The following is a 27432-nucleotide window of genomic DNA, read 5'->3' on the forward strand; positions in this document are numbered from 1 at the left end:
CTCAGCTTCTTTTTGGAATACTAATCAGAAGATGAGAATAAAAAGTGATCCGAGAAATGTAAAAATCTCTGCCATTCATCCCCTACTCAACTCTTCAAAGGCTTTCCAATGTAACAGACTTGTTCATTTATGTGAGCGGGTGAGAGACGGTGGAGGTGCCCATGTGGGAAGAGGAAAGCATTTTTTTTTTTTGAAATGCTTTGAAAACACTTCATGAAGATGAGCAAGAAGAAAATAGAAAGATGAGTAACAACCTGGCTTTGGCTTTGTTCAGTGCAACATGGATTTTTTTTTACCTTCCATTAGGAATCGCAAAAACTGAGCATTGAACCGCTATCCGATGAAGCTCATCAGCTGGGAGATGGCTTATATCTGAGAGAGAAAACTCGTTGAGTCACGTAAGTGAGTCTAGGTACCGTATTTTCCTGTGTAAAAGATGCAACGAAGTATAAGGCGCACCCCCAATGAATGGTGTGTTTTCAAACATATTCCATATATAAGGTGCACTGGAGTATAAGGTGGACCCCCAATGAAGGGTGTATTTTCAAACTTTTTCCATATATAATGGACACCGGAGTTTTAAAGCGCACACCCAATGATGTACGTTCAAACTTTTTCCATATATAAGACAGACAGGAGTATAAGGCGCACCCCCAATGAATGGTGTATTTTCAAACTGTTTCCACATATAAGGCGCAATGGAGCATAAGGCGCACGCCCAATGAATGGTGTATTTTATATAAGGCGCACCGGAGTATAGGGTGCACCTTCAATGAATGACAAAAGTTTTCCAAATATAATATATGAATAATATATAAAAGTTTTCCTAATATAAGGCATACCACATTATAAGTGGCTACAATAGAGGCTGGGGTTACGCACCATTTCTTCTACAGGGGGAAATGGAGTCGTGGCTGCTGATAGAGTTGCGAGACCTGTTGTGGCTCAATATTATTTCAAATATAAGGCGCACCTGTGGATAAAGCGCAGGGTCAAAATGAAGGCTTTTGGTTGTGCCTTATACACCGGAAAATACAGTATAGACAATGAGCAGATGCGGAGAAGTAGAGAATAAGCAATTGCCCATTTTAGGGAAGTGACACACCTAAGCACAATGTAGGTTTTCTTGTCCTCCAAATCAGTTATAAATATAATCATCAAATGTTTAACGCAGCTTGATTTAACAGAATGGACAAAACTGTCAGAAAAAGGTCACGAACTAGAGTTTGTGCTTCATATACTCATGAGAAAGCTAAATTTAAGTATGTGAAAATGATGGTGTGGCTAAAGATTCAATCAAGATAGCATTTGCCTCACTGAAACGCACCGAGGGCTTTGTCATTACGGTGTAAACACCCCTTGGAGGAGTGACTATGAGATGGTATTCACCTATTTCCCTTTGTTTTAGGAGGAAGGAAGGTTGGGGGTAGGAATGACGATACATTATTAAAAAGCCCTGAGTGCACCGATGATGAATGTCTGCTTGTTAAATGAGAGTTCCTGCAATCATCTGTGGTGTTTCTTTTTAATATATGAATTAGCACAAAAATGCCGTTGGGATGATTTTGCTGGCAATTGCACGAAGAAGTCATGTGTTTTCCATCTGTCTTACACCAACATTATTTAGGTCTTGTCTTGTTTTTGATCTATCAGGGTCAATGTTGGAATAAACTAAATCACGCTTTGGTTAAGTAGGTGTCGTTAACACATGCTATGCTGAACACCTCGTGTTATTTATACAGCGCCTGTATTGTGCCTGAAACAAAAACACACTATGCGTGAATAGTTCACAAAACAATCCGGGTTGAGTGAACGCTGGCGCGTGTGGCTGCCACTGCTCATCTGCAGAAAAAAATATCCTGTGACTGTAAAGTGTCCTTGAGTGTTTTGAAAGGCGCTTATAAATGAAAGGTATTAGTAGTGTTAATAATAATAATAATAATAATAATAATAATAATAATAATAATAATAATAATAATAATAATAATATTATTGTTATTATTATTATAAATTGGTCACTTACAGCAGTTTATATTGTCCATGTGGTCAACTACTGCACTCTAGTGTCTAGTTTCTGCAAACACTCTCAGAATTTAAACAAGTGCTTTGCATGCATGCTGATTTTAATGTTTGCATTCACAGCAAAACACTTTATATGAGTACGTTCAGACAAAATAAAGAAAGAAAGAAAGAAAGAAAGAAAGAAAGAAAGAAAGAAAGAAAGAAAGAAAGAAAGAAAGAAAGAAAGAAAGAAAGAAAGAAAGAAAGAAAGAAAGAAAGAACCATATAGATGAAAATAGCTAAATAAACACACACAAATAATTAAATGATGAATAAATAAATTGATAAATAAATAAATGGATAAATAAATAACTACATTGATAGAAAATAAATAAATAACCATATAAATGAAAAGCTGAAAGCTGAATAATCAAAAAGCTGAATAATCAAAACACACAAAATAAATACATACACACAAAATAAATACATACATACATACATACATACATACATACATACATACATACATACATACATACATACATACATACATACATACATACATACATACATACATACATACATGGCCACTTCCCATCAGTAGCCTCAATCGGGCTACTATTTAGTATTCAGCACATGTGATTGACATATGAAATCCTGTTTATTGGAATGTAACTGGTAGATGACACAATTTGATCCACGCTCGCTTATCAAGAACAGGTTCGCCTCGGTTTTGTTTGTGGTTTTTTTTAGCACACGCCAACATATACAAGATTAGAGATTGCACAAAGTCTGCCCGCATTGTACTCCTTCTGACACAGTAACCATTTCTTGAAAGATTGTCAGATTATTACAGACTGCTTTTCTTTTGATTCTGAAGATGGACACTGAATTTTGCTAGTGCCGGTATTCACTGACGTCAATAATTCTGGAGTTGCAGGGCACCCATGAATTCACCCCCCTATCACATTCAAAAATGAGGTACCCTTTAAATTCTGAGATGGACGTGCAGAAGAAATCAAAATAAAGGAATGATGCTTTGCCAAAGCAGCAGCTCTTTATAATTAGCCCTGTCACACTGTTTCGTGTGTGGCCTACATTTCTCCAGAGGCTCCCTTATTTTTATTAGACCTGTCCTGGGGTAAATCTCATGTCATCGTGATACGAACAATTCAACTCAGGTAATGTTTCAAAATGTCTTGTTACTTTTATAAGCCCACACTGGGGGGGCTTCTGTGACCTGAAACCCTCCAAGTCTTTTCTTTCTGCCACACAGACATTGATGGGTTGATAACCACACAGCCACCACATTCTCTCCACTTATCTCGTAATACTAGACAGGTAGCAACCATCTTTTAGATTTTTTTTGCATGACGATAGTTGGTTAGCTGTAATTGTCAAATACTTCCTTCAAAATTTCTACATCTAAATCGTTCACTTTACTTTGCCCCACTGAAATCGTCTCAAATTTAGAAGGAGGCAGTACTGTATTGGTCAGTGATTCAAGTGTGAATACTTGTACCGGTGTCAGTCTGAGAAAAAAAAAAAACAATAATTGACTCAATATCTGTATTCGTCACTGGACTGGTGTTGACTTTCAAAGCTAGCTTGCAGCAGACTTGTGTGTGACGTCATGCAGGTTTGAGTCATGATTTCTCAGAATCACTGATGAAAGAAGACTTGGATTCGCTCATTTATTTTAACTACAATCACCTCAAACAACCTAGCGTATGTACGTCACTTCATCACTCCCTACGGCTGCCTGATGGATTTTTTTTTTTTTTAATCAGAGCACTTGACTAAAGCTAAAAATAAAAAAAGACATGGTCTGTTGGGACGGACACAATTCTGTGACTGTAAAAATGCACTATGTCAAAGGAAAACACAAGTAATGTGCATAGGGTTGACAGCGGACATGGTGTAAGCCAAACCTCCTGTCATCGAGGTGATGATTCATGCAGCACATAAAAACATTTTCCTCGCCGGTCTGGCCAAGGTTATCGTCATGACACAGTAATTCCAGAAATCCCCTACACTGAGAACATGATTCTAAGCAGTGACATCTGAGAAGCATGAATTATTGTACCTAAAAACAAAATTCTGTTGTTTCTTCAGGGCTTTCCAAATGAAATTACAGTTTATACTACAACTAAAGTGGGATGTAGTTTGATTATGTCGAGTTTAATTAGTTTATTCTTTGATTATTTCACCCGTTCCATGAATAGTAATAATAATTACCACATCTGCAATGAGTAATCATTTTACGATTACCTTGCCACTTTTCATATTTGCGGTCAGTGATGTCTTGTTGTGATGCAACAGCGTCCCAAAATAAAATGAAAGAAACAATTTAATTGATTAATGGGTGAACTCATTCACTACCAGACATGTGCAAAAATATGTCCACTCCAGTGTCAGGGTTTTTGTCATTGTCCCTTGAATTCCAGAACCCACAGAATATTGAGATTTAACGACATAAACATTCAATACAGCGTTAGAAACCTAAGACTCTCTTCTTTCAGACAAAAATAGTTCATTCTGAAATTATATGGGTCTGGAGTAATATGAGCTTGAAATGGGGGCAACTGACCAAAATACAATGCAATAGATACATATTGGTTTATATAGCGCTTTAACAACAGCTGAAGCTGGACCAAAGCACTAACATGGAAAAAAGGGAAATGCTGTCCCTTGTGGAAAAGAAAAAAAAACATTGCCGGGGGCCATGGCTAGCGCTTTATCAGCACTCAAGAATGAAAAACAAAACCCAAACAAATTCGGGAATGGCGCTCTATATCATATTTTTAATTCCAGACGAAATGTGTGAATGGCAGTGAATGAGTTAATCATTCAGATGCTGACTGAACTGAATTCTTGTCTTACATGACATCACGCGTGACAGTGGGTCGACCTCAGCCTACAAGTGTATTTTCACTAAGACGCGTCTGTTTTGAAATAATCAATCCTCAAAAGAGTTGTCCAAACTACAGGCGGCTTCTACATTAAGGAAAATAGGAATATGATAAACCTACAATAGAGTGAAGTCACATCCTTTCTCTACAACCAAGTTGTAACTCACGGTACAGATGAAGTGACACAAAAAGGGGCTTGGTCGTTGCATAAGGAAGCGACCAAGACTGAATCAGTCAACTGACAAGAAAAAAGCCCCTCACCGCTTTCATTCGAACTTCAAATTTGCCACAGATTTTAAAACAGCGCTAGTGCAAGAGTGTGTGTGGGCGGTCGTGTCAAAAAGGAAGCAGCTGCACGGAAATCATATTTGATATTTTTGATGGAAGCTTCAGGGGTAGATTTGTTTTCTTTTTTTCGTTTAGGCTCCATGATGTTATGAACAACGCTATTTTGAATGTATATGGTGTTAAGGCAATTGGTTGAACACAAATGCTTCAGCATGAACATGAAATAACCGCCACTAGCCTCTAAATCAGTGGTTCTTAACCTGGGTTCGATTGAAGCCTAGGGGTTCGGTGAGTCGGTCTCGGGTTCGGTGGATGCTCCGCCACAGAGGTCCACCCCTCAGTCTAGACTGCAGTTAGTAGGCAGAGTCATTGGAAGAAGGGTTTGGTGAATGAGCATATGATGAACTGGTGGGGTTCGGTGCCTCCAACAAGATTAAGAACCACTGCTCTAAATCATAAAGAGTGACGAATAGTGACAAATTGATGACCTCAAGAGGAGTTTAGCTGTTTTTTTTAATGAATCATATTTAATTCTATTTAATTATCGTTGCTCTATGTTTGTATAAAGTACAATATTATTGAATTTTCTTTTTACTGATTCGCTGCCATTCACGAATGTATTCGGGAAGTGAAAAGCATAACGTAGAGCGCCATTTCCGAATTTGTTCAGGTTTTAGTTTTTCTTGCGGAGGGGTGCTGGTTAGAGCACTGGAAATGTTTTTCCCTCCCACAAGGGGGCAGCATTTGCCTTTTGTACAGCCGCTCCCATTTCAAGCCCAGCTAACTCCAGACTCATATAATGTAGGAATTAATTCTTTTTTTCATGATGAAAGAAGAGAGTCCAAGGTTTCATGTTTATGTAGTCCTAAAACTCAATATTCTGTGAGTCCTGCAATTTCAGTGAAAGTGACAAAAACCCTGGCACTGGAGTGGACACATTTTTGCACATCGTCTGGTAGTGAATGACTTAAAATACATACAACAACAATCACATGTATTTTTTTCGGGAAGGGCTGAAGGTATTATTTTAATCATCAATCATTCAATCATTTAAATTGGCAAAAATATTGTGTGCTTTGTGTTATGAATGTGTGTTATGAAGGAGTTGATTCAATTTTAAATTGGGTGGGGATCAATACAGTATTGAGATGGAGAAATGCAACAAATCTCGGAAGGGGATAAAAAAAATTGTAACTTGTTTTAAATCAAGTCATCAAGTGAAAAGGGCAACAAAAATAGTTTAAAGCCCAATTTATCATCGGTTCCACTTCGAGCAGTGGAGGACTGCGCCTGCTGTCACCAGCCAGCTACCAGGGTGGGGAGGTGGCAAACGTGTCATCAAGCTGAGCGCCAAGAGAGTCCCTGTCTCTGACAAGCCACTGCAATTCCGTTGAAACACGATGATCAAGCCCGCTTATTACTGAATGTGGCTTTGACACCAACAGTAAAGCAACAATAAGAAACCCGGGCAAATTGTGACTTGTGAGCTAGCACCTGTTCTACCACTAAACCCTGTCAACACATATGACATACATGGCATCACACACCTGAAAGGATTTTAGTTTCTGTTTTATTTTCTACGTGGTAAGCAGCACCCGTGCTTTTCACACCTCAATAACAATATTTTCTGCAGTCCGTCGTGCATCCAAGCTGATGCTGCAAAAGCCCGCATCTCAGTGTCACCGCTGAGGCATCCTGTCTGCCTTCCGGCACAACAGCGGCGTACAAATTAACGTTCATAGAATTCAACACACACACTACAGAATTGAAAGGGCTGACCTATGGGGACAGGAATTCAGTCATGTACACATGCAGAATATATTTTAGTTACATTCTTTGGTTAGCAATGAGCATCCTAGCACAACTTTTTTTCTTAACGTTGACAGGGACGTGCAGTATAAACTACTAGACTAACTAGAGTCATCCTACACGCCCTCTGTTCAGTTATAAATTTGTTATTTACTAATGGAACGACCATAGTTCAATCAAATTCTTCCATTGGACGCCCAATTTGAACCATTTTTTTTCCCAGCAGGCATTACTACCATTATTCAAACTTTATAGCTGTACGGGCAATATTTTAAATAACATTTTCATTGCTCATTCAGGGGCAATTTACTCATTAATTGGTTTAAAATTTAAAACCCATAAAAATTTATGAAATGACATGACAGACGAACGACCTGGGTCTTCAAATGAATCGCCATTTTCTTATTACATCAATCCTCCAACCATTGTGTTAATTTAGAATGTTAAACCGTTTGAAAAAAGTGTGAAAGCAGCACAAAAGTGCACTCAAAACCAGCTCTCCCTGTTCCACTTTGAGTCCAAGACAAGTCGAGTCTGAACAAGTTTTGCTCGTGCGGGAGGAGAGAGCGAGAGTGCGTCGACCCAGGGGAAGAAGAAATGTGTGACATGCAGCCAACTCTCGCCCCTCTTCAGACAAAAACGTTTTACTGCCCGTATCATTCCAAAACTGCACAGAGTGAATTTCGAGTTCTCTATCATCCGCTGATTAGGAAACTAGTCAACATTCCCTACCAACATTTAACTAGTAAAATGTTAACTTTAGCAACTCAACGCCAGCATCTCAGTGTAGACCATTGAGGAATGTTGTCAAAATCTATCCAGAATCAGTCAAATCTTCTTCTTTTCCTTTGGGCTTTTCCCTTCAAGGGGTCGCCACAGCGAATCAATAACCTCCATCTTCAGAGGTATGATGCGCATGTTTGTTTTGGCCCAGCTTTTATGTCGGATGCCCTTCCTGACACAACCCTCTGTATTTATCCAGGCTTGGGACCGGCATAAGAAGACTTATGTCCCTTTGTGGCTACAGAACAAGCACCTCGCTCAGTAAAAGGCTCCCAAACACAAAATGGTCATCAGCACGGCAACAATCAAAAAAGCAAAACTATACTCACCATTTGATGACAATCCTCTGATCTTAGCATGAAATAGGAATGTCTTTCCCTATATTACATCACAAACAGGACTTCAAAGTCTACGTTACAGCTCATTGATGGCTCGTAATTTTATCATTGGGTTCATGGATTGCGTATCTAGCATGCGTTTTGTACAGTAGTGAAGTGAAAAATAAACTTGGAATAAAAACGTCTTTACACTATTTAATGACTATTTGATAACATTATATATTTATTTATGTTTATACATAACACATGCGTTCCACCATACATTTATTTACACGTTCATGCAGCACGTGCATTATCATAAATCCCCACATAAGGAAATTCTGTTCTAAAGAGAATTCGGGTAACGCAAACGCAATTCCTTATGAGAGAATACTTATTGTATTTTCACACATGAACTGTACACTGGATGTATATCTAAAAATGTCGTTCAAACCTGTTTTTGGTCAAATATTTTTTTTAATCAGATAATGCCGTTACAGGCACTCTGTTCCCCGAAAGCATTGCATGCCGTCATCCATTTGTTTAACCCAGTGATGAATGCGTCTCATGTTTAACTCATTCCATCCCAAACACGATCGGCAACTGACAGATTGCGAAAACACTTAGGCTCAGATTAGTTGTTGTGAAATGTCACTGGTCCGTAATTTTTGACAATACATCTCCAGAGCCGATTTTGGCATCGAGTGGAGAATTGACTTTTTAACTCATTCACTGCCAGACGATGTGCAAAAAATGTGTCCACTGCAGTGCCAAGGTTTTTGTCATTTTCACTCAAATTGCAGGACCCACAGAACATTGAAATTTAGGACAATATAAACATTCAATGTGGCATAAGAAATCTTAGACTATTTTCTTTCATCAGAAAAGTTACATAGGCCTGGAGTAATATGAGGTGCAACTGAAGGTGGCTGTACTTTCATTCCTTTCATCACTTTGCTGCTGTGAAATGTAAATTTCTCCACTGCGAGACGAATAAAGGAAAATCCAATCCAATCCAAAAGGAAAATGCTGCCCCCTTGTGGGAGAGAAAAACATTGCCAGAGGTCTGACCAACGCTTTATCGGCACCCCTCCGCAAGAAAAACCAAAACCTAAACAAATTCGGGAATGGTGCTCCACATCATATTTTCAATTCCCAAATACATTCGGGAATGGCAGTGAATGACTTAAGTGTCATATGTATTTGGCTATATATGTCACACTGTTTATTTTATTTTTATTTATTTATTTTTTATTTCTTTTGCTGTGACTCAGGCTGTGCGTAAAATGGGAATATCCCGGGATGAGTTCCTGCTAATCTTTTTATGGAAACCATACATGTGTGTAAATGGCACGGGTACAGTCTCCGTCAAAAAGCAGTCTGTTAGACAAGCATGTCTTTTACGTCCTGATCATAAAATGTCTACAAGTGTACCTAATACTTTGAAAAACGTATTCACTTATCCTAAATATTATCTTAAATATGGAATGGCTAATATATTGTTCTTCTTACAGAGTTATCCATCGATGAGAAGGTTTCTTCAGCCGTCATCTGTATTTCTTTGAAGGTGTTGGACGTTTCGCTTCTTATCCAAGAGGCTTTATCAGCGAACTAAAACTTTTTGCTGGTAGTTTTGGCCCTATATATATATATATATATATATATATATATATATATATATATATATATATATATATATATATATATATATATATATATATATATATCCCTAATGTCCAGACGTCTGCTATGATAGGTCCCTGCTCTCGGGTTGGAGGGGAGCAGAGGACTATTCCCTGAGGAAGAAACCTTCTCATCGATGGACCACTCCGGTACGGCTGAGAGTTTACACAGATTTCTGAATAGAGTTAATAAAGATTTTATGATGCTATTTTGAATTAACGCGTTGTGTGTTAGCGGTCCTTCCCGGTCGACAATCCTACCGGCAAAGTGCTTTGACAGCAAACCACAGTACATTATGTCTGCTCCACAATGGCATGGCTACTCACACTGAGATTAGTGATGTTGGATAATGACTCCATTTTGGAAACAACGCTATGTTGTGAATCAAGACTCCAAAAAGCAAGGGAAAGACATTCAGTAGTTTGTACTTCAGGACACGCATGACATAGGCCTCACAAACATGAACAAGATTCCTGCTTGGTGTAAGATTACTGCTGTTGCTCGGTGACCATGAGCTCGACATCTACTGTTGCTACGACAGCCAAGTGGACACGGACTATAAAATGCCTCCTGCTATTCCGACAACTTCCCACACATCTCATTGTTGTCAATAACAACCATGTTTTAAAAATGATGCGTCCAGCAGAGTGCAAAAATGTATTTTGGTCAACAAAGATGGGAGTAGAAAAGGGGGGCTTTGAACTTGTGTTAAACGTCTCAAAATTAAAGGACAACCGAATCCATTTTTTTGTTTCCTAACTGACATCAGAAAAACGTTTTATAGCATCTAAAATACCCAAAACATGCAGGCTGATAGTTCGTCAAATGCAAAACACCAATAAAAATGACTTAAAGTGTGCTAAAACTGCAACAAATTGAGCTGCGAATAGGGGATTTTCAGAAAGTCCCGCCCCCAGTTTGTGACGTCACGCCAAGACGTCTTGCATTGCTGGAGAATCAAAACAATGGCTTCAGACTAGGAGAATATGCTTTCTTGTTACACATATTCCTTTCATCACTTTGCTGCTGTGAAATGTAAATTTCTCCACTGTGAGACTAATAAAGGCATATCCAATCCAATCCATCCAGTTATGAATATGATTCAAATAGTGCTGAAGAGGAAAGCATACATGTTTGCAATCGATTAAAGGAGTCCTCCCATATCAATTCGAGCCGTCAATGACAGCAATGTGGCACCCAGAAAATGCAGAAAATGGCGCCCACGGAGCTTGGGCACCATTTGTGTCAGCGAACATCAAATACAGTAGTTGTCTTGGTGCAACACACAACGATTCACCATCGCGTTATTTATTTATGTGTTTTCCTTCTAATTTCGCCATCAACACGGATCAACGCGAAGTTTTCAGACCAAACAAAGTACCGCAAAATGCATTGGGTTGCATGCATTCTCGGTCAGGGGCGTTCCAAACATGACGTCACGTGGGGATCGTCATCAACTTGAAAGCAAGACTTCCTGAATATTCAGCGCGAGTCTTAAAACATAAAATATAGCTATATGTGGTGGAATCCTTGTAAAATACGCTCAGTAGAAGTCATTTGAAGTGATTTTACAAATTTTGGACACAACTTGTCCGGAGGCGTCGGTTGTCCTTTAAAAATTCTCAAATTAAGTCTCCATGTTGTTTTGTTCGTACCCCGCTCTGGGTGATATATCTCAAGTAAATTTCTAATATGTGCTCAATATTTTGAATGATAGTCTTTGATGAATGTTGTAAATATAGCATCAGCGCTAGAATTGATTTTTAATTTTACCCTTTTTGGGCTTTCCACCGTTTGTTGTTGTATAACTTACTTTTGCATGCACCATGTACAGTACTTTGCATACAATGATGGTCGTTTTCAAGTGCTCCATAAACGCAGTTGAGCTGAGAATAGTGTCACACACCACAAGAGCTACCGTTCCCATTTACGCCGAATGTGTTCATATAAACACGAATAAATTCATGATTTTATGATTTTACATAATTATATGTAATTACCAACAATTAATGTGGCAAGAAACAACATTAAGCATTTGAAAATGAATTTATCTGTGTTCATATGAACACACTTGGCGTATTTTTTATTTTTTTTCCAAGATGGCGCCTGAGTAGGCAGCCGTCAGCAAGTGCTCTCATGAGCCTTGCTTTTTTGTTGTTTTTGTCTTGTTATTGTGTTTTCTTTTGTCACTTTATGTTGTTGTGTGTCGTGTGGAACGGATGGATATGGATTGTTTTTCAGCATTTTTGGCCACGACAATCATCAAGGAGAAGACTGTGCTGAGCGGTTGCGCCTTTTCGGCAGCATGAATATGCCAGTACTGTTTTTGAAGAGGAGGAACGTCGGAGCCATTTGACTGTCATCGCTGGACAGCTCTGGGGCCACTGTGCTTTTTTGCGCCTGTAATGGGCAGCATCTTCACAGCCCCGCTTTGTTCAGCGGAAAGGTCGGTGCTGTTGGTCAGTCTGCGGTTGGATGGATGCATGGCTTGAGGAGCCAGTGATAAGAAGAAAGGAGCATCAGCGCAGAGCGCCGATACGTGTGTGGCTTGGAATTGAAGTGGATTTATGTGGGCCAGGAGCTGTGAGACAATGTCTTTTCGTCAATGGATGCTACAGCTGCGTGTTTGCTTTCAACATTTAGCTTGTAGTAGACGTGCAAATTCCACCATGACGTCCCTGATCCACTGCTGAAATGGATGCTTTGATCCTCTCCTCTTTCATCTAGAACTGCTTCATGTCATCACAAAGAGGGTACAGCAAGTCCTGAAGAATGAATGACTCTGTGTCTTTGTGTTGTCATATTTGTTATTTTTGTTTTTCCCAAGATGGCAGCGCGAGAACGGCTCCCCTCTCCCGGCAAATTGGTGTTTTCATGTTTATTATGTTTGTTAAAGTCATTATAAGTGCCTTGCATGCTGGGTCCGAGAGGACAGTAATTTCATCTGTGCTGTATGTCATGCATATTAGCATATTTGACAATAAAGCTGACTTTGACTTGACTTTGACTTTGAAATTGGTTGTTTCCAAGCATGGAACAACCAAAAACATTACAATAAACTACGCATTGAGGATACCAGCCGACAACAAATTCATTTGTGATTCTCAAAATATTTTAAAAAAAGGAAGCCATGTGTCACAATAAACATTGTCTGATCCTAAAAGTCTTCCTCACTTCTATTTACATGCATTTGTGGATCAGCAGGACTTGACTCATGCAGACAATCTCTTGAGGAAGTAAAAAAGAGGCATATTGGTATATAAAATTTGGGAATGATTGACTTGGTGCCCACCACCTTTTCCAGCTACTCCCCTCAGGCAGGCGCTACCGATCTATGCGCACCAAATCCAGCAGACATTTAAACAGCTTCTTCCCCCAAGCCATTAACTCTTTGAACTCTTTGAACTCTTTCAACAGTAGCCAAAATGGAACTGTATAGTGCCACTTAGCAGTTTTTTTGACGACGATACTAGTGCAGCGTGTTCTACCGGAAACAAATTCCTTGTGTGTTCTACATACTTGGCAATAAAGATGATTCTGATTCTGATTCTGAGATAGGTCAGAAAATAAACTAAACTGCCCACGACCCCAATGACAATAAACAGTTAAGATATTGGAAAAAATGTGTAAATGTGTGAGTGTGTAACTACCGGTATGTTGTGTTCAAGAATTTCATTTTAACTTATTTTTATGTTTAGTTTTGCCATTACATTATAGAACGAGCTTAAGATGGAATGATTTTCTGTGTCTTTGTGTTGTCATATTATTTGTTATGTCATTTTTTTGTTCTTTTGACTTCAAGACGGCACCGCGAGAGAGGCTGCCTTTCCAGCAGCTCATGTATTTTGTTTTTCTACTTTCATTCCTTTCATCACTTTGCTGCTGTGAAATGTATATTTCTCCACTGTGAGACTAATAAAGGCAAATCCAATCGAATACAATCCAATACAATACATAAATGGGCTACTGATGCTTAAAGGACAACCGACGTCTCCGGACAAGTTGTGTCCATAACTTGTAAAATGGCTTCAAATTACTTCTACTGAGCGTATTTTACAAAGATTCCACCGCATATAGGTATATTTTACGTTTTAAGACTTGTGCTGAATATTCAGGATGTCTTGTTTTTGAGTTGGAGACGAGTCCGTATGTGACGTCACTGAAGGAACGCCCCTGACCGAAAAAAAGACACATTGTAGCAGACCTTCCATCACGGCAATGTATTTTGCTGTACTAGTTTGGTCTGAAAACCTCATGTTGCACCAAAAAGCCGCCAGAAGAGGGCGACCAAGCTCCATGGAGGCAATTTATCAGCCTGTGGAAATGGGCTGATGAATTCCTCACAGGAGCTTGGATGCCATTTTCTGCCTCTTTTTGAGTGATACATTTGCCCCCAATGCTGCCTCAAAGTGACACGGAAGAACTTCTTTAATCGATTGCAAACATGAATACTTTCCTCTTCAGAACTATTTGAATCATATTCATAACTGGATGTGTAACAAGAAAGCATATTCTCCTAATCTGAAGCCATTGTTTTGATTCTCCAGCAATGCAAGACGTCTTGGCGTGACGCACGAACTGGGGGCGGGACTTTCTGAAAATGCCCAATTCGCAGCTCAATTTTTTGCAGATTTTGGACACTTTCATTTTTATTGGTGTGTTGCATTTGAATAAAAATATCATACTGCGTGTTTTGGGTATTTTAGATGCTATAAAACGTTTTTCTGATGTCAGTTGGGAAACAAAAAAGTGACGTCGGTTGTCCTTTAACTGTCAATGTTTCACAGTTGCCTATTTCTTTTGCTATTGTGAAGAAGACCAGATGAATGCAAAGGATGCTGATTAGCAAATGAAAGTCAGCTGACTTCTGAACAATTTGTCCCTCACAATTCGGAAACAGAGGCCATGCTGCCGAGAAAGGGTGGTGTCCGAGTATTTGGACTTTTAAAAATACTGTAATTACACAAAACTTATTATAGCCAAACTCAACATGCAAAGCATGTCTGTGTGCTTTCGGATTACAGTTTTGTTTCCTATTGTTGACTTCTATCATTGTGAGATGATAGTTTTTGTCGGGATGGCAAGGCTATCAACGTTGTGCCTCCCACTGAAAACAGAGACAGTGTGTACGATACTCTGTGGCTGGGGGATATGTTTGAAATGGACCACATGAGACAGGTGAAAAAAACAAACCCTGATCAACCACCAATCATGCCCCAATACACTGTGTTGAGAACAGTACCTGCAGAAGAGGAGTCGTCATGCTCTGAGCTGAGGTAGCCATCACAACTCCTGTCTGGGGTGGTGCAGCCTGAGCCAGGTCCAATGTGCAGGAAGGGCGGCGACATCCGACTGTCGTCCCCCGAGTCCAAGTCTCGACTCAGGCGAAAAGGCCGCAGGGTGTCCGGGTGATGGATGCTGAGCGTCTTCTGGTTGTTTCTAATCCCAGGCTTTGGTACCAACAGGTTATTCTTGACAAAATTCTCGTTCAGCTCCAAATCATCATACTCCTTGTCGCTGTTGTCATCATTATTTCTCGTTTGAGAGTGGCTGGGAGGGTTCAATCTCGGATTGCTCGGCTTCCGAGGTGGAATTGGGATGGGAACAGGCTTGCCTGTCTTGCCGCTGAACCTGCTCCGCTCCCGGCTGAACGAATTACATGCCGCGTTAGCTGGCTGGAGCTTCCCATCTCCCGTGTGTGACACTTGGTCCGTTTTACCGTCGCAGCCATCGCCCAGTTGCTGAGATATCCTCAAATTCCCACTCTTGGAAGTCACAAAAGTGTCGGCGTTAAAGTTGACGTCTTTGTCATGACAACTTTCCGCGTCGCTTTTTCTCTGTCGCGCCACGGTGGTCTGCAGGTAGATCACCTTGAATTTCTCCTCGGACAGAGCCTTCTGCAGCCGTTTCAGGTTGACTTTCGAAGCCTCCAGTTGCGACTCGATGTCCTCGATGGAATTCAAGTTCATTTTGGGGACTTCGCCGTCGGGAAATTCATTTCGCCAGTGTTTGGCAAATTCCTCTTGCTCCCACATCGTGTTGTCGTTCACGCCCGGCTCACTGCCAAATGCAGTTAAGCTGTGCAAACCGTTGCAGCTATCGCAGTATAGTCACCGACCGTCAATGGCAAAAACGTCGTTTTGTCCAAATAAAAAGTGCAGTCACTCCCTGTCATACTGACCACTGAACGACTATCTTAAAACCTGGCCCACAATCAAATGACAGACGAAGGCGTGCACCTTGTGTGATGATGTAGTTCTGTCTTGGAGAAAAGTTTCAACACTTCCTGTGTCGGCCGTGTTGCCTTCAATAGCTAATTGGTCAAATGGATTTTAGGAACAAATAAAAAAACAGATGCTTTTTAACATGACACTTAAAAGAAACCGGATTTAAAAAAAATAAATACGGTTACCCTTTAAACATTTAATTTGATAGAAAACGGATTTAAACAAATATGGGGGTGTTTGTGGTGCATTTCCAAGATTAGCTCTCAAAATAAAGACTCACTTTATTTTTTAAAAATGTCCAATGTTGTCAGAAAATTGAAACACGCTCTGAATTGTCAATGTTTCCAATCAAAGCGTCAAGTGCAGAAAGTGCAGAAGTGACAAAAAAATCACGCGAACATTGTTGCTGCGTATCGTGCTTTCATCTGCCAAGGTACGCCAGGGTGGTTAAAAATCCTAGCTATCTGTGAAAGCAACTGACTTTTTTCTTATGACGACTCTTCAGTTTTGGTTGAAGTCGGCTTGTACCCTAAAATGGCATAAATACTTGTTTTATGTATCATAGAGAAACATTTGGTGTGATTAGGTGTACTGATGCATTTTATTGTTTCAGTAACCTGACAACGACATTTAATTTCCACATTGAATACACTTTGAAAAAAAACGGCGGCGTCACAATACAAGTGAGTAAGGAGAGAAAATCTACAGTAAACCCGAGGGTGATTGGATTGTATTGTATTGGATTTGCCTTTATTAGTCTCGCAGTGGAGAAATTTACATTTCACAGCAGCAAAGTTATACACGCCACATTTGAATGCTTGCTTGGAAGTTCGACCCAAAACGTGATCATTTATTTCTTTTCCCATGATCATCAAAGCACACATCAAAGAAGGCCTAATCACACCCAAAGTTTCTCTATGATACATAAAACCCTGCAGTGATGTAACAGGAAGTCTGCTCATAACTTTCAGTTCTTCAGCAAAGTCTGAGATCTGTTTTCAAGACTTTCAAGGTTAGCTTCCTAAAACCTCTGATCTGTAATTGTGAATTTCTGATGGTTGGGTTGAATACATTACTTGTCAAGCATCTGTCCATATTCTAATCCACTTATTCTCACAAATAAGGAATGTTTTTCATGTGCCTGTGTGGGCTTTCTGCGGGTACCATCCACCCCACCACACATTCGAAAACCATGTGTGGCAGTTTAATGGAACACTCAAGTGTCCCCCGGTGGGAGCATGAGCAGGGATTGTTCGTCTATGTGTGCCATGCAATTGCCTGGCAACCAGTTCGCGGTGTCCCCCGTGTATTGCCCGAAGACACCTGAGATAGACCCCAGCACGCCCCATAACCCTTATGAGAAGTGGATCAGGCAATGGATGGATGATATGTTTTATTTAGATTGTGGACACTTCAATTTGTGGTCGTGTGTCGCCCTCATGTGGCTTGTGGTGTTATACATTGAAACACAACCTCACAACATGACGACATGAAGATGACAGCATGAATAGTTTACATTTATTTTTGGGATTATTTTTCCAAAATTGAAATGATTTGTCATAGAAACCGTTGTAACACATATAATTATGAAACAGCACAATACCAGGAGAATAATACCTCAGGGATAACCTTGATGACAACAAAGACATGAAAACATGGAAAAAACAATTTACATCTCCCTTGTTAAGAAAACATGAAAAAACAAATCACATCTGCCTTGTTACGGGCTACACAGCACTTCAAACTAGCACAAAAATACCAAAATAGACATATATTACTTTTGTCATTGTATAGCGCGGGAAGGAGCATATACTGGGATTAAAATGTTGTATGTTGTTATCCAACATACCTACACTTCAATTTGGCAGTGCAATTCGGTCTCTTTTTAAGGCAACGATAGGAGAGCACCACAGATGCCACCACAGGAGTTACAGTCAGGTCGTTTCAAGGCCACAAATAACCTCCTAGCATATTTAAAATATATTCACGGGGAAGACGAACCACTAAAGCTTGGGGTCAAACATTGTATGTTATAATCTTCAATTAGGTTCCTGAGCATATAAAAGGGAAACATACAGCAGCTAATTGTGAGGAAAAAACTAAGCAGGTATTTAATGATTAATCTCAACATTTAATATTCATAAAGGGATTTAATTGAAAAGTATACCTTTTTAAATAACAACTGTATCATAAATAAGCACAGTATATTTTATCCTAAATCTGGAGATTAAAGACTTGTCACAGAAAAGCCTTTGGAGATTCAACGTGATCTTTGTTTGCATAGTTAATTGGTTTGCTGCAAGTAGGAGCACAAAAAAAAATAAAACCATTTGGCGGGAGATGGAATCTGTTATGTGGGAAAGAAAGTGCAAAAGATATCTACAAGTTGTCGCCGTGGCTCGCATGCTCACTTGAAATCCTATTTTATTTATGCTTTTCTGATGGCACTTGCCACCAAAGTTTCTCGCCGAGTCGTAACGAATGCCTGCTGTTTTTCATAATAGGCCGCCTCATTAATAAAAGTGGGATAAACAGTGCCAGTGCCTTGGTAAGGGATGGTCTTCCCATCAAATGTTTGGAACATTGGATCGCCCGGGGTGAGTGGCTCCCAATCGCAGTCCTGCATCAAAAACAATCACAACACAGAAATGGGGTGAGACGACAGGAGGGTGTTGCTCAATGTAACAATTTCCTGTTTTCACAATGAACACCAAGTTAAAATGTCCTTTTCAGCAATATGTTTTATAATAAGAATAATATATTTAATTTATAAGTGGCTTTCAAAACTCTCAACGTCACTTTACAGTCACAGGATACGTTTTTCTGTGGGTCAGCAGCGGCAGCCACACGCACTAGCATTCACTCAACCCGGAAGTAACTCAAATAGATAGAAAGCGAGCTAGCCAGCTAATAGATAAGTAATAGATAGCTAGCTAGACAGCTAGCCAGCCAGATAGATACTGTAGCCAGCCAGATAGCCATATACTGTAGCTAGCCAGCCAGCCAGAAAGTCAAAAGATAGCTAACAGCGAGATAGCTAGAAAGCCACCCAGCCAGATAGCTACCGGTAATAAAACCGATGAACAGTTTCGCTAGGAAGGGCAATTACCTTATTATGTGTGTTTTTTCCCTTCATACCTGTAGATTGGGGTGGACCATGGCGATAATGTTTCCGTTGGCATCTCTGGGGTAGTCAACGCTCTCTGAAACCCTGAAAACCTCCACAGTGCAGGATGGAAATTCCATGCCTTAACCACACAGAGCAAAACATATTTTAAACATGCAAAAATATTCATGATTCAATTAATAAAATCAACATCATAAATAAGATCTCACAGGCTTTGGTTGTCAGATTAATCAAGAGTGAGTATCCCACATATTGGGGAAATACTGTTTATTTATTTACTGTATCCTGCTGATTACGATGCCTCAATGGGATTTTAACACCGCACAGGGAAGAAGTCAGAGTGAAAGGGCGCACAAACAGCGCTGCACACCAGGACCACTCCGGGGGGAGGAGGGTTTACCGTTATACCTCAACGATATTTCGGAAACACGCCAACATATTCATTCAATCAATCAAAACTATTTATAGCGTGCTTCTCATCCAGCGATTGTCACTCAAAAGTCCTTAACAGATTAAAATCATTGCTAGCAGCCAGGCCCATCCAAAGTCGTTCTATGCTCAAATTTCTTTTTTTTTCTTTGTTCTTTTTTTAAGGTCACTCATTTTAATTGCCAGTTGCATTGAGCCATATTGTACCGTCCAATATAGTATGAGATATTTATTTATTTGGGTATTTATTTGTTTATTTAGTATGACAACAAGCATAAACAAATGCTCCATCATGCATGGGAACAATAAATAACACTAGAGAGAGAGAGACAGAGGGTCGGTTGCAATGTTAGCGCAATAGGTCAAACCCAAACTGTATTAACTGAGCAGGAACATTGATTCTTCACCAAGTCAAAACATTCAAAGTGTCAATGGAGACTGAAGACAGGTGATTACCACACCATTGGCACTAAAGTCAGAAGTGGACAAGCTCCAAACAAGCGCGCTATTCAACAGCAGCCAAAGCAACAGACTGCGAGCTGCGACTCACATGGCTTATTCAATGAAAAAGGGCTGGGAAATGGATGTCACACGGGAAGTAAGCACTGCACAAGCTGTACCGGGTTAGTTTAGGGGTCCTTGTGCAGGTACACGTGGGTGAATTGGTGATGCACCCATGGGCAACTTGTCATCTCTTGTTGTGCATCTTGTTATGCTAGGAGGCATGCAGATGAACAAAACGGACTGCTTCTAATGTAATTGCGTAACACTTTACAGATTCACAAGAGTACACAGAAGTACCTGCTCTCAGGAGGTCAATCAGGGTGAGCCATTTGACTATATTTCCGAGCTTGATTACAGAAACATCAACAATCAATTGAACACATTAAATGTTCTTTTTTTTATGTTGAGGGTGTTTTTGGCTTTTACCGCATGAAGGAATGAAAATAAAGAGCCCACAATTAATTATGATGATTGTGATTGTTATTATTATAATACAGTGGTTACAAAAGTGGATCACTAGTCAAGTGTTGTTTTCTCTTATATGAATTAATCTCAATAGTTGTGCATCAACAACTAAAATGGACCCTTAGGTGTGTTGCCATTGAGTATCCTAATTTCCCCCCCCATGTATAGAGACTAATAAAAACACCCGAAGGGGAAAAATCTACGTTTAAGTTGATTATTTTTAATTTAAATGTAAATTTTAATTAATCATCTAAGTAAAATTATTTGTGCATGAAGAGGGTCAATGGGTGAACTCTGAGACTCACGACGGCAATGACGTGTCTATTTTACCTTCGTTAAACAAAGCGATGAAGTCCAAGGCATGTTTCAGTATGACCCTCATCGCTTCAAATATGTTACTTCTCAAAACGCCTTGAGGCTGAGGACCCACTTCCAAGCCTAAAACAAAAATTACAACCCATTGCGGCTTCTCTTACATACTGTACAAATGCATAGTTGCTAGAATTAGCAAGAATCTAATCTGAGAGACTCACCGACGGGATGTTTCGCAACGGAGCGGGAAGTGGAATACTTCAGAAGGGGATGTTCGTTCAGTAAAACGAGACAGCTGGCGGGGGCGATGGCTCTCTGCAACACAATCAAAAAATGGGATAAACCAATACGTTGTAAAACGAAACACATAATATGGGGGAAAATACATGGGAAAAGAGAACATGTGCAAAAATGTATGTTTTCTCCTCATTGTCACATTGTGAGATATTTTTCTTCAATCAACTCCACCGCTCTGCACTGACATGTATTCTCTGTGCTGTGAGTCAAAGTTATATAATTTGCCTCTATGTTGATCAGTTAATAATTACATGTTTTTCAATGTGTATTCCACTTCTTCAAGAGTATTGTTGCACGGATTACATTAAGAATGATTGTGGGATTACTTCAACATTATTTAATCAATATACGTATATACTATCTTCCTTGGTGAAGAGTTTATTACCTCTTTTCTCTTTTGGCTCACAAGTGGGCATCGTTAAACGACTCTTATCGTTTGGAATTTTTGTATTTACGGATTCTTGCAGCATAACGTTGCAGAACTTGAACGTTTATTTTAAATGACAAATCGCTGCCCTCGGTAAGGGAGTGAATATATGTTATAATGTAGAGGCAATACTTTTTCTTGACCAAAAGAGGAGGGTGCACCGTTCCTGGAGGTACTGCAATACCAGGTCGATGCGTGGAGTGGACGGAGCAAGCCCCTATTCCATCTCCCTGTTCCAAAAATCAATTTAATATATGGTCCCCGGATAGGGGACGTATCAGATATTAAACTGATAAGAACAGATACTACACTTGATCTTAGCCAAAAGGCCGAGAAGCGATAACGACAAAACGACACGCCAGGGCACTTGATTCGCGACGATGCGAGCTACAGTGGCGGTGACAAACGTCGGGCAACCACAACGAAAAACATTTACACACAAAATAACTGCACACACGAAACTTAACTGGAAATAAGAACAATCACGTCGTTTCCATGTATGATTAGTGAAACCAAGACAATGATTATTTATTACAACAGTCACGTGGCCGTGACGGCCCAATAGAAAATCACCCATGAACATCGCGTATGTCTTGCATGTCCACGCTGTTTCTTAGTGTCACAAACAGACCGACTGGGGATTTTTCCAGAAGAATACCAAACCATGACTGATCTGATAGTTATTGGACAACGGTGTTGCATCTATGGTCACGAGCTGTAGCATATTTTATTTTTCTGCTTGATTTTAGTTTAAATGTCACTGCAATTCTTCCCCAACCATGGTCAGTGAAGGGAATTCGGGAAACGTGAAAGTCATTTTATATATAAAGCATATTGGTGGAGTACATCGAAGGCAATATTTAATAGCGTTAATTATAACCGCTTTTTGAATAGAAGGCTTAATTAATATTGGAAGACCTACATAGCTAAATCTATTTAGTATATAGTATAACCGACACGTATCGCTGTATATGATTGTAAATTTCTTTGACCACTTGATCAGGGGAGAGCGCGAACGCAGTCCCCCACTACCAGAAATTATGCAGTCGAGATTCCCACATTTGGGGAATTCGCAAGGGTCAGCACAGCCGGAGTGCAATGGCTGAGCCTCGCCCTGGGTGAACCACCTTCTTGATCATGGTATCTCCCCTGCCAGGTAAGTATGAGTTGCTAACGTCGCCAGGGCCCATGTGCTGTGCGCGGACACGATCCTCAATCACGGTCACATAATCTGCATCACAGACTAATTCGCTGGATGACACCGCAGTGCTAATCTATTTCAAACTGTACATTTTAATCGTCACGGCAACTAAAACCACAAGAAAATAGGTTTAAAAAGAACCAATTAAATATTCCCACAATGCATTGCTAGATTTCTGTAAAAAATTCTCAACATTTGCCCGTGGCCCCCCGGCCCCATCAGCACTCACTTCCTGTTTCTCTACGCGGTCGCTTGTGCCATCTAGCGGCAAGGAGCACACTACGCCCTTCAATTTTTCAACACACTTGACAAATCGATGAGAAGGTTTCTTCAGCCGTCATCTGTACTTTTTTGAAGGTGTCGGACGTTTCGCCTCCTATCCAAGAGGCTTCGTCAGCGAACTAAAGTCTTACTGGTCGTATCAGCCCTATTTATATATAGGGACCTATCATAGCTGTGTCCAGCGCCGCCATGTTAGGGATATATAAATAGGGCAGATACGACCAGTAAGACTTTAGTTCGCTGGCGAAGCCTCTTGGATAGGAGGCGAAACGTCCGACACCTTCAAAAAAGTACAGATGACGGCTGAAGAAACCTTCTCCTTTTGGGTTGCCAACATGAAATCTGATTGGTTAGAGCAATCGACATATTTGATGCGAAAGGGCCCACAGAACTGATAGTGAAGGCGTCCCACCAGTCTGTGATTCAGATATTTTTAGGCCAGCAGAGAAGGCTTTGCAGGTCCGCCACTGTTGAAACATTTACACAGTTTCATATTATTTTTAAAACTGTCCCTCAGTGCATCTTCTGGGGGCCTCACCTCTGAACCGTGAACCTTAGTGACACCCCTGTGTTTAACTAATGTCAATACTTTAAGGCAGTAATACATTAACTCTTTTGCAATGTGTAGGCTCAAAGTCATTTTGAGTCACCACCTTTCAAACTTAAAAAGTATACACGTATATTCTCAAACCTTGATGTAGTTCATCATCTGCAGATTGAAGTGATCTTTGGAGTTCTCCAGAATAAGAGTGCAGCCCATGTTGGATGTGGTGTTGTGGAGATCAAAAATGACATCGTAGGCCTCCGGACTTCCTTTAGGTCCAAATAGTCTGTTGATCTCCTGAGCTCTCTGCACCTCGTAGGGCAACTCTTTGTCCCCTGAAGCGCTGAAATTCGCACATAATGATTACATTATTGACAGGAGTTATATGAGATTGAAATGAGGGTGTCTGTCCAAAATACAATACAATACATATATATTGGTTTCTATAGCGCTTCAACAACAGCTGAAGCTGGAACAAAGCACTAACATGGTAAAAAAAAGAAATGCTGCCCCTTGTGGAAAAGAAGAAACATTGCCAGAGGCCACAGCCAGTGCTTTATCAGCACCCAAGCATGAAAAAGCAAAACCCGAACAGATTTGGGAATGGCGCTCTGGTATATTTTCCCGAATAAATTCATGAATGGCAGTGAATGAGTTAACAGCCTTTTGTTGCTTGAGGCATTCACTCAGAATGTTGTCTTCAAGTTCGATATATTCCTGAAGGCCTGTTGTTTCCTCATGGATCATGCTCATGACACTCACTAGTCCAGTGTTAATTTGGAAACCCGAGCTGTGTACAGTATAAAGTATGAGCAGTTGCCTTCCTGTATAAAATGTATTCCTCGCCTCTCTGTTACTACTAGTACTGTATCTGCTACTAGAAAGCACATTTGGACCCCTGCTGGATGTTACCATTACAGCTAAAATGAGATGTGTTTATTTTTGTCTCGCTTATCTCTTTTAATGTATTTCGAAATGACACCACGTCTAGGGTGTTCTCTAACTTACTGTACAACAGCATCTCTCCTGGCCATATTGTCTGTGTGTGCACACATCTGCGCTTTGTATCCCTATTTTCAGTGATGACCCGCTATTGTCCTGTGTTCCCGTGCATGGGCACCCAAGCACAGTGGCTGTTGATGAGCTGTGAAAGCGAAAAAAAAAAAAAAAAAAAAAAAAAAAAAAAAAAAAAAAAAAAAGGAATTTGAAGTTGACAGTCTATTTTGGATTTTCTTTTTATATGCATCTCAGGTTGTTATTAGCGAGAATCGAAGCTTCTTATGTTCAGGAGAAACACCAAAGTGTTTCTAAACTTAAGATATTTGAAGATCAAAGTAAATAAGATGGAGACTAAGCCAGGGGCGAGAAGTGATATAACAGACTTGAACAAGATTTTTCTTTAAAAAAAAACACCTGGATTTATGATTTATGCTACCAAAACTGCACCTATTTGTTATTTTTGTCGGTTCATTTCAGATGAGCTTTCAGGGTTGGTTATAAATGGTTTCATTTCAGCCTGTCTATATGTGTGCGCACGGGTGTATTTTTAGATAAATTAAGTGGGCAAAGATCATTGCCTGCCACTATGGGGACCCCAGTTCTCCACTATACACCCCAACACCCTTTGGCCATAGAGCTGCAGTGTACTTGAACCAGACAGTGAGACTATCAGTCTGAAGTAACCCACAACTCCAGTGTGTGCCACTAACACTGTCAGTTTGATGTGTCCATTACTGTGATGGGTCATATCCAGAAGTAAAATGTGATGAATGTGTGTGCAAATTATATTGATTATTCTATTTAACTGTACATGCATCAATTTAACGTTATTTTAATATTGCGTATGCCACATAAAAAAAAAACGAATATTAAAACTAATAAAAATAAAAAGGGGGCATTTGGGGAGAATACGAATTTAAAACAATTAACAAAATTGAAATGTACAAACATAAAACAAACCAAAAACTAGAACAAGTTGAACAATCCTAGGCTGTGAAACATTAGCAATTCATTTTGTCGCGAACCCAACATGCATGTTTTTGGAAGATGCTGTGAACGCGAAGTACACGCACACGCAAAATCCAGGAGTCTGAAAAAAATGATTCATTAGAATAACGAGTCACAAATTAACCTAGAACTATGAGGCACAAGTTAATGGTTACTACAGTACAGCGTGCTCCATTCGTTTTGATTAATCCTTAGGAACATTTAGCTCTTGAGTACAACCCCTTAAAGGAAACAAAACATGAACAACGGCGTCAGTAAGGCCACTTGGGGATGTCATTTCGTGATAATGCTTTGGGAAATATGGGGGGGGGGGTTATACTGTTACCCAACCACATTAGTCTGGTGTTGCATGCTCTCTTGAATGCGTGTGCCAGCCAAGCTTTGCGCAAGACTTCAATTCCGCTATAGTGCACACGAAAAAGGAGGAATAGAAGGGGGTAGAACACTGGGAAGGGGGTTAATAGGGGACGGGTGGGGGGCGTCGTCTTAAATGTTTTTCAGCTCGGTCACGTTTCGCTCACGTTTCTGTGCTGACTGTCGGTCAGCTGAGGACCCGAAGACGGGCCTCCCTCTCTGTTTCTGATCAGTCTTGGGTATTATTGGTGCTGCAACATGGAAACATTGCGTGGCACAACACTGTAATCTAGGCGATTTTGTCCATGTTTTATTATGATTAAAGTCCATTCTGTGGGTTATCCAATTTGGATGACAAAAATTATCACACCGTTTTAATAAAGCTCCCATGTACACTTACGTTGATGCAAGTGGGCATTGCAATTCACTAACAATAAATATAACAGGGATGTGGAACGTGTGACCACTATTCGTAGGCTTTTCATAAACAGGAAGGGAGCTCGAACTAGACAGTTTGAGAATCCAATAATTTCGAACAGGATTTTACCTGAGGTTTTCCGAAGTGAAAGCTCGGTTGAGGTCCGTGTCCACATATCTGGCACATTTCTCCACAGCCCTCGGGTTGGCGATAAAAGGTTTAGTTTTGACGGTCTTCCTCTGGATCTCTGCGTCGTTCTTCATCCACAGGTTAACGAGCGTCACACCGGACATTTCGTTCCCGTGAGTCCCACCGAAGATCGCCACTCTTCGGGCCTCGTTGAAACGGGCGCTTGTGTTGAAGAGAGAAGACATAGCTGGATAAATTAGAACGAAGTGAGTGTTCTTCGCGAGCTCCGAAAAAAATCAAGAAAAGTTTTCAGCCGGAGCTTGACACTTCAGCGTTTTTTTTCAAACGCTGGCTGTGGTTCTGCGCCTGCGTATGCTGATCCGCTGCTCATTGGTATCTGCCGCCACGAATGACATAATATCCACCTGAACTGCAGTTGTAAACACGCCGCCTCCCCAACGTAAGGTGGAAAATTTAACAGAAGACATGTGCCAGTGAGACATTTCCGGAGAAGTCGTTTCAAAATACGTGAGAGTACGACTTCGTTAAGTACACGACAAGACGAAAGAACGTTACATCCTCCGATTCCCTTCATCTTAAAACTACATTAAAAAAAATGCTGTGTCACACCGTACACCTATTTCTACTACAGTATACTGTGGTAAGATATCTATATCCATTGTTCTGGCTTACTAGCAATATGAAACGAAGAAAGAAAAAGGACAAAAAATGAATGCTGTTAGTGTATAAAACTGGGATCACCAATGCTGGTTGATAGTCGCCATTCTGCATGTATTATTAGATGTTTGACTCCTCAACACACAAACAGTGAAAATGCAGACACATATTACAAATGCATGAATGAAGTATGTCCGCTAAACCCTTTTGCAGGTTTTCACTTATTCCAGGGGTAAAA

General features: G+C 40.2%; 2 protein-coding genes and 2 non-coding genes across 4 annotated transcripts in view; all 4 read right to left on the reverse strand.

Annotated features, from left to right (window-relative positions):
- The window catches only part of abr (ABR activator of RhoGEF and GTPase), a 90217-nt gene extending 74184 nt beyond the window's left edge, over positions 1-16033 (reverse strand). Inside the window, exon 1 of the mRNA XM_089016723.1 lies at positions 15036-16033. Within this exon, the coding sequence (XP_088872849.1) occupies positions 15036-15828 (793 nt within the window). The 5' untranslated portion in view covers positions 15829-16033. The remainder of the gene's footprint in view (positions 1-15035) is intronic.
- Positions 16034-17516: 1483 nt separating this feature from the next.
- On the reverse strand, positions 17517-26973 carry aspa (aspartoacylase). The gene is made up of 6 exons (XM_089016663.1): positions 26517-26973; positions 23756-23951; positions 21079-21172; positions 20876-20983; positions 19159-19268; positions 17517-18640 (listed from the first exon to the last, which is right to left on the reverse strand). Exons 1-6 carry the CDS (start codon positions 26759-26761, stop codon positions 18449-18451), a joined length of 945 nt encoding a protein of 314 aa, XP_088872789.1. The 5' UTR covers positions 26762-26973; the 3' UTR covers positions 17517-18448.
- On the reverse strand, positions 21732-21922 carry LOC148886221 (U2 spliceosomal RNA). Its single transcript, XR_016117975.1, has one exon. It is a non-coding gene; the product is annotated as a U2 spliceosomal RNA (small nuclear RNA).
- On the reverse strand, positions 22582-22745 carry LOC148886222 (U1 spliceosomal RNA). The gene has a single exon (XR_016117971.1). It is a non-coding gene; the product is annotated as a U1 spliceosomal RNA (small nuclear RNA).
- Positions 26974-27432: the final 459 nt, after the last annotated feature.

This window comes from Hippocampus bargibanti, linkage group LG16, assembly GCF_051943395.1.
Source record: "Hippocampus bargibanti isolate YZ-2025 linkage group LG16, ASM5194339v1, whole genome shotgun sequence".
NCBI classification, from domain to species: domain Eukaryota; kingdom Metazoa; phylum Chordata; class Actinopteri; order Syngnathiformes; family Syngnathidae; genus Hippocampus; species Hippocampus bargibanti.